The sequence below is a fragment of the Armigeres subalbatus genome, chromosome 1 (assembly GCF_024139115.2).
Source record: "Armigeres subalbatus isolate Guangzhou_Male chromosome 1, GZ_Asu_2, whole genome shotgun sequence".
Taxonomy (NCBI): Eukaryota; Metazoa; Arthropoda; class Insecta; order Diptera; family Culicidae; genus Armigeres; species Armigeres subalbatus.
The window spans coordinates 42,516,229-42,531,351 of record NC_085139.1 but is presented as its reverse complement, the minus strand read 5'-3'; the positions used below and the strand labels follow the sequence as shown (position 1 = coordinate 42,531,351).

Here is a 15,123-nt window from a genome sequence, read left to right as displayed (position 1 = left end):
GGAATTCGGGCAATTAGTTTTCCGAGCATTGTACAATGTCAAAAAACCTCGGATGTACTAAATAAGAGGGATTTTAAATTAGGTCGTTTTCTAAACAATACCCAATTCCAATAGCCTCCCCCTCCTATTCCAAAAGTCCTTTCCAGCCTCTCTATAATAGTTTCCTTTGCGTAGAGATTACGTGTTTACGTCTTTGGTTTGAATTAACTATGCGATTAAAAGGTATACTTTTCGTTTAATGAATATACCTTCTCTCTCATTTAGCTATGGCATTCCTACCCAGTCTAATATAGTCTTCCTTAGACAGATAATATGGGTTCCAAATTTGGTGGAAATCGATAAATGGGTTCAGAAGTCATGCTGAATTGATCGATAACTAAACAATACCCCTCTCCCATACCCTCCCCCTTTTAAAATGACTTAACCACATCCATTCAAATCTCTTCCTTCGGACAGACAATATTTGATACAAATTTGGTTCAAATCGGTCATGAGGCTCAGGATTTAGGCTCAGGAGTTGATCGATTGCTAAACAATACCCCTCCCCCATATCCTCCCTCTTTTGTAAAGAGCATCCTAACCTCCTATCGTCGTCTCCTTATGATAAAGAATTTGTGTTCCGAATTTGTTTGAATTCGGCCAAGGGGTTCGAAATTTACACTGAGTTAATCGATAACTAAGCAATACTCCTCCCCCCACACCCTTCCCCCTTTTCCAAAGAGCATGCTCAACCCCCTATCGTCGTGTCCTTAAGATAAAGAATTTGTGTTCCAAATTTGGTTGAAATCGGCCAAGGGATTCAGAATTTACACTGCGTTGATCGATAATTAAACAATACACCTCCCCCCACACCCTCCCCCTTTTCCAAAGAGCATGCTTAACCCCCTATCGTCCCCTCTGTAAGATAAAGAATTTGTGTTTCAAATTTGGTTGAAATCGGTCAAGGGGTTCAGAATTTACACAGAGTTGATCGATATCTAAGCAATACCCCTCCCCCCACACCCTCCCTCTTTTCCAAAGGGCATGCTTAACCTCTCTATCGTCCCCTCTGTAAGATAATGAATTTGTGTTCCAAATTTGGTTGCAATCGGTCAAGGGGTTCAGAATTTACACAGAGTTGATCGATATCTAAGCAATACCCCTCCCCCCACACCCTCCCTCTTTTCCAAAGAGCATGCTTAACCCCTCTATCGTCCCCTCTGTAAGATAAAGAATTTGTGTTCCAAATTTGGTTGCAATCGGTCAAGGGGTTCAGAATTTACACAAAGTTAATCGAAAACTAAACAATACCTCTCCACCCACACCCTCCCCCTTTTCCAAACAGCATCCATAACCCCCCTATCGTCGTCTCCTTAAGATAAAGAATTAGTGTTCCAAATTTGGTTGAAATCGGTCTATGCGTTCAGAAGTTATGCTGGAACATACATACAAACATACATACAAACATACATACAAACATACATACAAACATACATACAAACATACAAACATTGAGTTTTATATATATAGATTGCACACTTTTTGTATGAAATTTGGAATCAAGTTACTCTATATCAAGTGATAATGCTCGTAGTGCAAACATTTAATTATTATGAATAATAACTCGTTTTATATACATATATTTATATATTTTTATACTTTTAACAAATTAACATACAATAAGCGACTCAATCGGCTCATCCATAATACTAAAGTTACAAAATCGGAAATACAATCTCTCATTGACGGTGTGCAGGTTAATAGTATGTGTTTCGAATTGTGCAATGTTAGATAATAATTTGGGATTCAGCATTATTTGAACCTCGAAAGACTGCAAGTGCTCGTCAAAAGTACGACAGAGTACGCTACGGCAAACTATTTTAAGGTTGTCGTCCTCACCGATCATAATGCAATCCAACTCAAAAATATTGATTATATTACAATGGCTTACATAAAAAAATGTACCTTTGTTGTATGTTGAGCCCTGTTTTATGAAACTATCTACGAACTTTATACTGCTAACTGAAATAGATCTTTCTGTCAAAAACGATTGGACATCAGTATTGGGCGGGCATGTTAAAACTTTAGACTGGCTCAAATCAATTCGTGGAGTTATGAAAGAATTGTTATACAGATTGAATGCAAACTTATACCCCGCTTTTATACTCAATGATTTACATATGTTTATGTTGTTGTTATTGACTCTGCTATATTGTTTAGCATCTCGGTGTTTACCTTCTCCTCGCATTGCCCATTGATGGCGCGGTGTACCAGAATTGAGAATAAAAAAGGAGTAATGGAGTATGTTGTGATGTTTGGGTTTTAGTTGATCATCAAAAAGCTGTTGATATTGAGTGTGATGGATGTTAACTATTGTTTTCAACGTGATTAGCAATGAAGGATGTATTTCGCGTAACATTAAAATATGACAAATTTTTAAAAGATTGCAAAAATATGACCAAACAGCATCATTTTCCGGGATCAACTTTCCAAACATTAGAGGAAAAAATGTTACCATGGTTCTGATTTCACTGGCAGTCATTTTGACTTTACTCCTAACTAGATTTGTGTCCTTGATGTCATTTGGTATATTGGAAGAATTCAGGTTTCCAAAGACAAATAAATTTTTCCTACAGTTTAGTTCAGTAAGGCTAAACATCTTTTTTACTTTGATAAAATAGTTCAGACAATGGGCAAGACCGTACATACAAACGCCTTCCCATAGGTCGTGCATTAAGTCAAAATAAACGTTTGAGACGACGTGGTATGATGGAATGCTATTAAAAATACTGTTCTTATGAATACCGGTGGATGAAACATCATTTTGTCTTAAATCTTGGTCGTAGCCATCTATTGTTCTGAAACTTTCTTCGTATTCCACAGTATCCTTCTCTCGCTGCTCGCGATTACGTTTGCAAAGTCTACAATAAAAATTTGCTCTTGCCGATTCAACCAAATCCAAAATGCCTGAGATTCCTAGATTATCGCCTGTTATAAATCCTACCATAAAATGTACTGTTACATTAGCACCATTATGAGTAATATTTACACCATTTAACTCTAAATCGATCAGAACCTCAACTAGGTTACTGAACAGTTCTTCATTTTCGTATTCTTTTCTGTCTTCTGATAGAATGTATCCTGCAACCAAAATGTTTGCCAGCTTGGCCAAAATATATCCAGGCAAACATGGTATATAGTAATATACACCTAATACAGAAGTCCTCGATGCATGTGGGGAAGCTGTGTCCTTGGTTGTAAAATCGTCGAAGAACAAATTCAAAGGTATGACAATGTTCGATGAATGTCCTGCCACTTTCTGTTGCCAAACGATACCATCAATGAGGCTACGAATATAACCATCTGGTGAAGGATTCAAATTTCCGAGAATTGTCTCAAACACCATCGGGGATTCCAAGTATTTTTTAAGTTGAAATTTTATCGGCATTAGGATTCCTAAAAAGCAAATCACATTAATAATATTTTTGTAAAATTTTATCTTTCCATATATTACCAGTAATAGGATCGTTATCCATTCCTTGTTCGTTGTTGATAACTCCTGGGCGTAACTCATTGCTTATAACGTACTCTCTTGGGTCGGCATACAAACCAGTTGATTTTAAACTTTGCATAAACTTGTATTCTGTATCAGCTCCGTCAAACATTTCGAACATTTTTTCAAATATTTTTTACCTTCAACCGAAAGCATACCAGCAATCTGCATTGTTTCCACAACTTCCTGAAATGGCTTCAGTATTTTTGCTGTACATCATGCTGAATTTCAAAACAGTCTTTCTCGGCAATACGTTTACGTCCAACCATTTGAGGTTGAAGCCGATGCTTAGATTGCGCATTTGATTCTGAACTGCTTGAATATCTATGATACTTAATTCAGTATTAGTATTTATAGTTGTCATTTCGGAGGATTCGTTATCAAGAACAGATACATTGCTGTCGTGTTGCAAATCGTTACATTCAGATTCAGTTCTACAGTATTCGTCGTTTTATAATTTCCGGTATCTAAATTTTCAATATTCTGAACATCTTTTTCGTCGCTCAAATGTTTCTTTAAATGTCTAAAAAAGATGCTCGGACATTGTAGCTGCAGTACAGTTGGCATAATTACAAGTATATGCAGAGATGTGCTGATGGTGTTTTCTCAAATGGTCATATAGTCGATCGATACAATTAATTGTTTTGAACATCCTTTCACGATACATAGCATCATTGTGGTGGCTGTTTTGTTCGTATAGCTGCACACAGCGTGGAAATAGTTGCCTTGTCACTAACCGGATCAAAGTCAAATAAGAATGCGGAGAGTAAATCCCAAATTGACAGTGATTGCCGTGGATAATCAATGTTGTAGGCTTTGTATATCTTTAGGCAAATATCGAGAGCCTTCAAAAGTTCGGCAACTTGTACGACACGATATTATTCCATACAAGGAATCCGATGGGTCTCTGCAGATCACCATGAACCAATATGAAGGGAGCAGTTTCGATTCCTTTTTCGCGACTTCTGTTGAATACGGTTCCAAGTATTTCGTTTAAATCCGACAGATCGTTAAGATGAATCACCACACTTTGCCTTGATTCAAGAATTGATGGTTTCCACCGCTGTTTTCCGGAACAAGTTAGATGAGGACTTGGCAATACATGTGCGAGTAATGATACGATGATGAAATCGCGAGTATCTGTGAGAAAAAGGAAGAAAGTAAAATGAGAAGATGTTCAAAAATAATAATAAATATTAAATTTATAATTTAAAATAAAACAAAAATTATAAGCATAAAGAAAATATTATAGCCATATACCCGGTGTAATTGTGAAGTATTCAATGCAGATGTTATCGATGTACGTTGCTTTGTTATATATAGTTTATAAGAAGTAGTCTGTACGACCCAGTCGAAGATGAAATAAATAAATAAATAAAATAAATAATTCGCCATCGAGCAAAGAAAGAAGAAACTTTCCATCTGCGTCTGTCACTTCGATATCCAATATAGAGCGAATGCCTTCAACAAATGTTGGCCAACGGTTAAACAACAGAGTTTCCTTTCCTAGAAACCTGTGCATAAAATCAATCTGAGCAAGCTGATAGCCTAGATGATTTCTTAGTATAGGGTACTCCGAAAGAATAGCGGAACCCGTCCAGCTGGATTTTTTTGATAGTTCCAATATTCGCAGCTTGCTTGTTGACTTCCACTTCTGTTTAACTTCTTCCCACTCGTCTTGGTTATTCACGAACCAGGCCTTGATTTGTTGATACTCTGAAGCTGTTGAACGAAATGAAATAAGTTAATAAATATTTTAGGCACATTATATTAATGTATTACAATAAAAATACGCATTTCAGTTGATATATGCTTTTCAATTATTTGCGTTTAGAATATCAAATTATCTATTGAAATAATAAAAAATTACCTTGCTCTTTCGAAATTATCTCCTCCGGTTGAAAAGGCGCCACACGGGATGTAGAAGGCTGCGGCACATTTTCCTGGTCATCCGCAATTGTTTCCCGGTAGTTGATATTTCTGTCGTATAATCGTCCTTTGGCCTGTTTACGTAGTTTGGTCTTCCGGCCCGCACTGCTTTTGATGAAAGTTGGCTGATACCATCCGTCCTAGATGAATCATATTAATGGTTATTGATGTATTCTTACAGTTGCAGGTGCTTTTGGGGAATTATTATGGAATTCATTTCTATCTTTTGATAATTGCTTACATTACCTCGGGCTCTCCTGGAAACAGCTTCCTCAGTTCAGCAGCTCTATCTTGCAACTCCGACGTTGTTAGTTTTCCGAAACGATCCTTAAATTCATCAACCACGATATGAGTGATGGCTTTCTTATCCGCTCTTGACAAAAACCTTTGGGGTTGACATTTTTGCAGTAAGGCACGACCTTTTGATGAAGCGTTGAGAAGGTAACTTGCGTTGCAACGTTCGCGTGTTATTTTTTCGGATTTTAGTATTTCGCTTGATGGCTGTGAAGAGGTGGTTTGCTCGGCTGATAAATGGCCAGTAGATAACGGCGATAGACCCTATTTCAATGAAAAAAAATAGATTCGATCGAATAATTTGATTAAACTAATCTTGCCTGCGCGACTCTCCAAGAATTAATCCCAAAAATGCATTTCGTCCGTTCGGAAAGAAATGGCGCAGGTTTCAATTCTTCCACTTCCTTCCTTTCAATAATTTTCAACGTCTCCACGGTATACTGGTTTTCTACAATGAAAATTTGATTTTATTACATTGTAATTTTTAAATTCAGAACCACTTACCAACAAATTTATTAACGATCAGATCACTTATACCGAAAGACAGTAGTAAATCGATAAACGCCTCACTTGCTTCCTTGATTTCCTCAACAAAAATTTGCTCTTCAGAGTCCATTTTACCGTTTTCAAATAACTAGAATGGCGGCTTTGCCAAATTATGAACATTTAAAAACACACATACACATTTACATAATAAGCTAGTGTGTGTGTCAGAACGGCAAATTCAACGAACAAAAAAAATTTTTTTTGATTTCAATGAAATAATTTTTATTGGTAAAGAAAAATATTGTTGAATCTAAAATTATTATTATTTTCTAGATTAATGTAAAAACAACAATAAAAATTGTTAAATCAATTATATTTTATTTTTGATTTTAAAAAAGAAATAGTTTGAATTTAAAAAATAATTCAATAAAATTATTTTTTAGTTCAAATAGGTTAACTTTCTCTGCGTGCACTTTTGGCACTTACGGCACTGGGTTGGGTTTTGGAAATTTCCCCCAGGCCTGCGGAAATATTTCCATGTAACATGGACATGGAACATAATACAGGCCTTTTCCAAACTTTTCATATTATTTAGTTCACCTTTGGTAAAGTGAACTAAATAAAATTCTTGAGAAATACCCATCTGGGAAGTACCCGAGCGAGATTTCTTTTTCATCTAAATTACTTGGACTGGTGAAAATCCAAGTAATTGAGAAATTTCAATTTTAATCTCATCCCACTGGATCATCACTAGGGAGACCTTTAAGGACGACTTTGAATAATCGTTCGGATTTGTCGTCGAACGTGAAGAATTTATGCTGCTTCTCAGTTAAGTACTGAAGAAGACGTTTGCGATCGTCAAAGGATCCCGGAAAAATGCGGCAGTCACCCTTCCTAGCAATCTGAAATGAAACCTTGATCCCCTGAAGGTTACTCAAGATTTCATTCCGAAAGCCATAAAACTCGGCAATAGATACCACAATTGGCGGAATCTTTTGCTTTTACGCATGAATCGAATCACCTGGGCTAGAGGTAGATTCGATTTTCTCAAATCCGTCATTAATCAAATCGAACTGATTGCTCAGTTCGATAGGAGAAGAAATAATTTCAACGTTAGAGTTAGAAGGAATATCTGAAGTCTCCAGCTTTCTTCTATTTTTTCCGCGCTTGGGCAGGACGGTCTTGAAACCTTGTTTCTTAGAAGGAAGTGGAGAATTCAGAGATTCCCCCTTCCTCTTGTTTTTGTTAATACTCATTGCTGACCGTGAAGACGTGACATTCTAAGAGGTTTTTTATTTTCCCAGAACGGTGTCCCTGCAGGATTACCACCGCTTGTCAGAATTTTATTTCCGCAAACGAGTCCAACGTTAAACGAAAACACGGGTCCTTGCAAAGATTGTAACGGGATCAGTGGGTACAAATAGCGCTGAGAAGCAGTGTTGAAATTAACATAGCTTCGGGTAGTATTAAAAACTTCCTTCCGCAAAGACAAAAAAGAACCGCATAGCACGATGCAGTCTGTAGCCGCCTAATATTTAGCCACGGCGTTCGACTACGACGCGTGTTGTACACCGTCGAGAGTTTTGAGCGCATGCATACTGCAACAAGGTAGTGGTCGGATTCAATATTCGCACTGCGGTAAGAGCGAACGTTCGTAATGTCGGAGAAGAATTTACCGTCGATTGGAACGTGGTCGATTTGGTTTTCCGATTTTTGGTTAGGTGATCTCCATGTCTCCTTGAGGATATTTTTGCGGGGACAGAAGGTACTTCGGACTACCATTCCGCGGTAGGCTGTAAAGTTTATGCATCGTTGGCCTTTATCATTCGATACGGTGTGCAGACTATCCGAAGACCGGTCTTTACATTTCCTCCTTTCCTACCTGTGCGTTCATGTCGCCGATGACGATTTTGACGTCCCGCAGTGGGCATCCATCGTATGTCTGCTACAGCTGTGCGTAGAACGCTTCTTTCTTGTTGTCGGGTCTCCCTTCGTGTGGACAGTGCACGTTGATGATGCTATAGTTGAAGACAGCTGATGTCGATTAATCGAGGTGCCCACTTCGGCGACCACCGGATAGTTGGTGATGTACAAGTCAATTGTTAAATAGACGCCGGACCGACTCCGACCTTCCTCCATGTCGTTGCTCCATATGGTTTCGTTTTAAATGCAGCGGCTGTTGCCCCAGGCTTGGTACTTGGCATTCAGGTTGCCGGCAGTGATGAACTGACATTGTCTCCCTCCGAAGGGCGGCCGATGATCCGTCGCCGGCTTTGGCTTGAGTTGGGCAGTACGCTGCGATAAGCGTGATTGTGCCGACAGAGGTAGTAACTTCGACACCGATGGCCTCGATGATGCTCAGCTGGAAGCTTGGCAGCAGGCGATAGTTGATGTTATATCGAAGTGTTATATCCGGTTTTAGGTGCGTTTCAGTTATGAACGCCAGGTCGATTTCCTTCTCCTCGAGAAAATCAGCCAGTTCGATGCTTTTGCTCTTGAGCGAGCAAACGTTCCAATTGACCAGACCCACTCTAACAGCCATTTTCAATAACTGAGTGCCGAGCTGCGCGAAGGTCGGCATCAATTGCTCCTGAGTGAAGAGCGGAGCAGATTCTTTCAGTGAGACGGCTTCGTTCTCCGACTGCCGACGGAACCCAGGAGGATGGAGTAGGGGCCATTCGCTATTGAATGGTACTGGAGATTGAGCCGTCGCAGCTGCTGCCGCTGCCAGTCGCTTGTGCGGTTGTATCGTTGGGAGGATTGGAATCGCACGACGGGAAGCCGGGATGGCTAGAAAGTCCATCTCGTTGAGAGCAGGAACACGGTTCTTCTTCGGCAGGGCCCTGGTGGAGCAAAGGCGAGCGGTACCGCCTATAAGAGGTTGGCCCAGGAGGTCTTGGGTGAGGGAATGGAAGTGAGGTCCCTGGGCATCGAGGTGGCCCTCCGGTGTAAACAGCTGGACGAGGTCACTGAGGAAGAGGACCTCATTTCATCGTTAAAGGCGCAGTGCGATATTGATGTCGAGCGGTCTTCTTTTCGCCCTAGAGGTGTGCCCTTTGGCACGCAGGTAGCTTGGTTCAAGTTACCGGTAGCGGACGCCAAAAAGGTCCTGGCACTCGGGAAACTGAAGGATGGATGGTCAATATGCCCAGTAAGCATATTCCAGCCACCTTTAGTCGAAAAGTGTTTAAGGTGCTTCGAATCTGGTCACAAGTCATGGGAGTGCTAGGGCCGGACCGAAGTAATCTGTGTCGTCGTTGTGGAGAAGAGGGACATTTCGCGCAGGCCTGCGATAAAGCGCCAAGGTGCCTTATTTGCGCTAGTAGGAAGCAAGCTCGTAACCATGTTATGGGTGGATCTACTTGTCCCTTCGGTGGTGGCAATAAGAAGAAGCCGTACGGGTAGCACAGCTGAATCTTAACCATTGTGCTACTGCCCTGCTGTGGCACTCGATCTCTGAGTCAGAGACCGACGTCGTTATTCTTGCAGATCCGTACCGTGTCCCTGCCAATAACGGAAACTGGGTCGCGGACGACTCCAAGATGGCGGTGATCTGCACAACGGGCCAAGAGGTCGTACACACACCTGTTGAAGGCCATAGCTAAGATCAACGGGGTGTTCTATTGTAGCTGCTATGTTCCACCACGGTGGCAAATTGAGCAATTCACCCGGATGGTCGATAAGCTATCGTCCGACGTCGTAGGTCGGAAGCCGGTTGTCATAGCGGGTGACTTCAATGCTTGGGAGGTGGAGTGGGGAAGCCGCTGCACCAATCAGAGAGGTCAATCTTTGCTAGAGGCTCTAGCAAAGTTGGAGGTCGTGTTAGCCAATGACGGCTCAACCAGCACTTTCCGTAGGAATGGGGTGGAGTCGTTCATTGACGTTACGTTCTGTAGCCCCGGCCTAGCCGGGGGACTGAACTGGAGGGTCGATGAGGGCTACACCCACAGCGATCACCTAGCCATCCGCTACGTGATCAGATGTGGTGTGCAGCAACCGAGGTTGAGGAATCCCCGTCAGGTCCGTGGGCGGAAGGCCCAAAGCTTCGACAGCGAAGTTTTCACCGCGACACTGGGACTGGAGGGTAACACCGACAGTCTTACAGGGGACGCACTGACAGCTGTCCTGTCACGTGCATGCGATGCCAGCATGCAGAGGAAGGCACCACCGAGGAACGGTAGACCTCCAGCATACTGGTGGAGCGCAGCAATCGCAGACCTTCGGTCAACCTGCCTTAGGACTAGGCGAAGGATGCAGAGACCTCGCTCTGAGCAACTAAGGGATAAACGCTGCTTAACGTTCAAAGCTGCGAAGATGGCCCTTAACAAGGCCATCAGTAGTAGTAAAAGAAAGTGTTTTGACAACCTATGCCTGAACGCCAATGCTAATCCTTGGGGCGATGCCTACAGGATAGTAATGGCGAAGACCAGACGGGAGCTGGCGCTTCCCGAACGGACGCTGGAAAGGTGAAATCGCATTATCGAGGTTCTCTTCCCGTCCCATGCCACAAGTTCTTGGCCACCTTCAGCACCGCAGAACGCGAGTGCGGCTGAAGTGGCAGCGGTGACGAACGAAGAGTTGCTTGCGGTGGCCCGAACTCTTGACACGAACAAAGCTCCGGGGCCCGACGGAGTGCCAAACCTCGCTCTGAAGGCAGCGATCATGGCTAACCCTGACATGTTCAGGACAGTCGTGCAGAGATGCCTCGACGAGCGCAGTTTCCCTGCTAGGTGGAAGAGACAGAAGCTGGTGCTGTTGCCGAAGCCCGGGAAACCACCAGGTGACCCATCGGCGTACAGGCGTACAGATTGCCTACTGGACACCACGGGGAAGTTGCTTGAGAGGATCATCCTCAACAGGCTGACCCCGTTCACCGAAGGTACGAACGGCCTGTCAAGAAATCAGTTTGTGTTTCGTAAGGGTAGGTCCACGGTGGATGCTATCAACTCGATTATGAAAACTGCGGAAGTAGCGATACAACGCAAGCGGAGGGGAACTCGATTCTGTGCGATTGTGACGCTCGACGTCAAGAATGCATTCAACAGCGCAATCTGGGATGCTATCGCGCTCTCGTTACTCCGGTTGGGCATTCCGGTGGGCCTGTACAACATTTTGGAAAGCTATTTCCAGAATCGCGTACTCTTATACGAGACCGATGAAGTAGAGTGTAGTGCTTCTATTACCGCAGGAGTCCCTCAGGGATCTATCTTGGGCCCGGTGCTATGGAACACTATGTACGACAGTGTTTTAAGACTGAAGTTCCCCCCAGGTGTTAAGATCGTTGGCTTCGCTGACTACATAACGCTGGAGGTTTACGGAGAGTCGATTGTTGAGGTGGAACTGACGGCGGCCCACGCGATCGCTATAGGAGAGGAATGGATGAGCTCAAGGCAGCTGGGGCTAGCTCATCATAAAACGGAGTTGGTTGTTGTTAACAACCGTAAGTTGGTACAGAAGGCAGTGGTTCGCGTGGGCGACTTCTTTTCCAAGCGGGAGGTGAAGCTCCTCGGGGTGTTGATCGACGATAGACTGAACTTCGGCAGTCACGTCGATTACGCCTGCAGATGTTGTCCAATAGCGGGGGTGCGCTCCAGCAAACACAGGTTATTAGCTGGGGTTGCCGTATCTATCCTTAGATACGGCGGCCCAGCTTGGGCCTCGGCGCTTAGCGTCGAACGTAACCTGCAGAAGCTGGAGAGTATACACAGTAGGGTGGTTCAAAAAATCGATTTTGCTCCACAGTGCTCATCTGATTCTTTACCATGTTCTGAGTGTTTGCTACTTCTAACTTTTCAGTATTTCAGTATTTCAGTATTCAGTATTCCAAGCTTCGTAAATATTAAGGACATAGTTTGACTGGTGGACCGCAATTTGGTCAGTCCTGGCATAATGCAATCTGCCTGTCCTGGTGATTTTCCATAACAAGTACACTGCCGTCTAGCAGCAAGCTGCAAAGTGAAATATATAGAAAATATACTAATTAAACGCCTGAGGCTTTTGCCACGTGAGTAGACTATGGAATGGATGCTTAAGACGAGGCGCATAAGGAGCTATCCCAATGTTGTCAGCAGGCTGAGTTTCTGCTCTCAAACTAATAACAATAACGAGGTGAAAAGAAGATACAAATACAGGATTACTAAATTGTTTACAGAACTAGTTCTACCAAAATTGAGAAATGCGTTAATGTTGTTTATTTTATAACTCATTACTTCATTCGAATTGATTCCATCGATATGACTATTTGACAAGAGTCAAAATGCAATAATTTGAATATCCCGTGTGTCAGCAGTTTTCGCACTTAACATATTCCAGAACCTGCTGTCAGACGTATATCGTATTCGATTCTAGAATGTAATGTTTGCTTTTTCAATTTCCGCTTTCCATTTACCTAACTGTGTAGTGCAATACCGTTCTCGTCTCAGTGCCATCTCGCTGAAGACTGTCTACGCCATATTCATCATTTGCATAACCCAAAACGACAGGCTTTCTCGCTACTTTTTTTTCTCATACTTCAGAGTCGGCTCGTCCTCGATACTGTGTGTTGCTCATCAGTCTCTTTTCGTGATAGTACAACGAAATACAGTCCTGCCTCCTCGACTTGCGCTAACTTCCTTTCTCAGTCTCGGTCTGCGATTATGATTGTACACACCCAGTCAGTCAGTGGTAGGAGATGCAGTATATGGGCACGATGGCAATGATTCGTTGACGACCACGATACCAAAGACTGCCTGGTAGCTTCATCCATCCGTTCGTAGCGCACAGCCGTCTCCATGAGGAGTGTAGTGGACAGGAGGTGGTGGCTCGAAGCTTCATTACTTCCTCCAACGAAAGCAAATTGAACGGCGGATGACGACAACGAACCTCACAGTCCAGGCTTTTGTTCTCACTATTCTGTTTTGTAAAATTGCGCCAGCAAGAAAGCAAAAATTTTAATTGCACTGGTAGAAAAGGATCCTTCCTTCCTATCAGAACTTTACGGAAACGAAATTTCTTCGGAATGAGCTCAAAATTACCAAAACGGGACTGGAAGAAGTTACTATAGAGCCGGAACGCGTGGAGTCGTAATTTACGGAATTTAATTTGAATAAAACTGATTGATTGGTTCGAAGAAATTTGTATTTTTATGGGATTTCCACTTAATATATGGACGAAATGGTGACCATTGGTCACGCACAGTCTGTCAGAAAGCAAACAATTCCCGCACATTATTGATGTTAAACGAGTTATTCATGCCGTACTTGCGAATGCGTGCTATTGGTCAACGTTCAATAAATTTAGACGTTCTCGAAATGAGTTAACGTGGTGGAAAGTCGATCTATAAAAGCTGTGCAGTATCAACAAAGACATTCCTTTGGATATGCCTAAGCGTCAACATTTTCGGAGAATGTTTCGTGCACGTTTGGAATTTCAATTAGCTGTCGGTTTCAACCATTTCAATAGACATTCACATTTGACTATAAACTACAACTATAAAAAATCATCCCATTTTATTTGCTTTAAGAATTAAAATATGATGAAGGGTGATCGGCGAACCAGTCTTATGTTCTTTTGTTCTCAACAATAGGTCAACGTTAGGAAACTAGAGGAATGGTTCCATTATTAGTTGTACATTTATAAGATGGTGAGATCCTAAAAAACGTCTAATGTAGCATTGCAAGATTGAAGAGTCGCGTCATATTAGATAGGTTACGACGCCTAAATAGATCAAAGATGAATGCGACGATACTTATGAGAGACGCGATCTATTAGATACTGATCAATCCAACTGATCTGTCATCGCCGCCTCGGCATGATCCGCTTGGCGTACACCGTAACACAACCAGACGCAATAATATCGAAGCTCCATGATTGCAATCGGCTATCCAAAGCGTGAAATAAAACGAAGTCCCACGGGTTGATCACGTGTTAGACGAGACGTTCAAAGATGATCTCCTGATATCCGCCAATTTATATCAGTGTCTATTTCGCAAAATCTGGAATACCGCAACGATGAACGACTGGACTCGACTGGTCCAAATCAGGTGATCTGATCTGTAATAACTTGCGGCAAAACATGTTGGAAATTCAATGACATGTAAAAACGAAGCTTTTCCCAACAAACGAATACAAAGTCGAAATTGAATTAAATTTGTGGATTAAATTTTACAACCTAGTGCAGTTTGAATTTATTTTGATTTAATTGTGTGCATGTGAATACATTAAAAATTACATTTTTTTATCGGTGAACTTCGTCTAAGTATAGCATTTCAACACCAAGCTAATCACACAATGTTCATCTCAATAAATACAATCACTTCGACTGCCATTATCATCAATTAATTCGTTCCGCGCCGCAACACGAAATAGCTTTTACTTTGTTTCAACGACCGTCAAGGCGGTCGGCTGCACATCCAACAGCCAGCGGTCACTTTCCACACCGATTAAACGTAGCATGCAAAATTGGATTAAGCCTGCCTCTATCGGCGATTATGATTCGCAAAAAAAAAATGTGCATGGGATCACGACTGCTTATCCTTTCCCCGAATCACAATAACTCAACAAATGGCATGCAATGCTTTTCCCAAGCACAACAAACCATATCAAACATCGAAATCAATGGACTATTGTATCAACACCGGGTTCTTCGTTATCTGAAGATGCATAAACTAACGAACGGACACAAAAAATAAACTTCATCAACCCATCATGCGGTCAGCGATTTACGACTTCAAAGAGGAGATCGGAGCAGTATGCCCATTCCTGGCAAATTATGCTGCGATCTTCAGGGGAAGCTGATGTTATTTCTAGTTTTGATCACCAGGAACGAAGATACCGTAGACATTGGATTTATTTTTTAATAAATAATAAAATGTCAATCAATATTAACAAGGACTATCCGGGTG

At 42.0% G+C, this 15,123-nt stretch overlaps 3 protein-coding genes across 3 annotated transcripts in view; 1 reads left to right on the top strand and 2 right to left on the bottom strand.

Moving 5' to 3' along the window:
* The window catches only part of LOC134224737 (unconventional myosin heavy chain 6), a 236,132-nt gene that overhangs the window by 19,743 nt on the left and 201,266 nt on the right, over positions 1-15,123 (top strand). The window lies entirely within an intron of this gene.
* LOC134214515 (uncharacterized) lies at positions 1,649-3,644 on the bottom strand. The gene is made up of 2 exons (XM_062693875.1): positions 3,494-3,644; positions 1,649-3,435 (listed from the first exon to the last, which is right to left on the bottom strand). The coding sequence occupies exons 1-2, from the start codon at positions 3,642-3,644 to the stop codon at positions 1,649-1,651; spliced, it is 1,938 nt and encodes a 645-aa protein (XP_062549859.1).
* LOC134214453 (uncharacterized) lies at positions 4,204-6,695 on the bottom strand. Its single transcript, XM_062693823.1, is given in 7 exon segments — positions 4,204-4,382; positions 4,385-4,674; positions 4,909-5,254; positions 5,403-5,601; positions 5,708-6,019; positions 6,076-6,203; positions 6,260-6,695. Coding segments are annotated over 7 exon segments (1,566 nt in total). The 5' UTR covers positions 6,372-6,695.

What these genes read in the sequence shown, in the direction of transcription:
- LOC134214515 (XM_062693875.1), bottom strand. Translation starts at nt 3,644, where the DNA reads ATGTTTGACGGAGCTGATACAGAATACAAGTTTATGCAAAGTTTAAAA. An exon ending in GGATAACGATCCTATTACTG is followed by an intron (nt 3,436 to 3,493) that starts GTAATATATGGA and finishes TTTGCTTTTTAG; the next exon opens with GAATCCTAATGCCGATAAAA.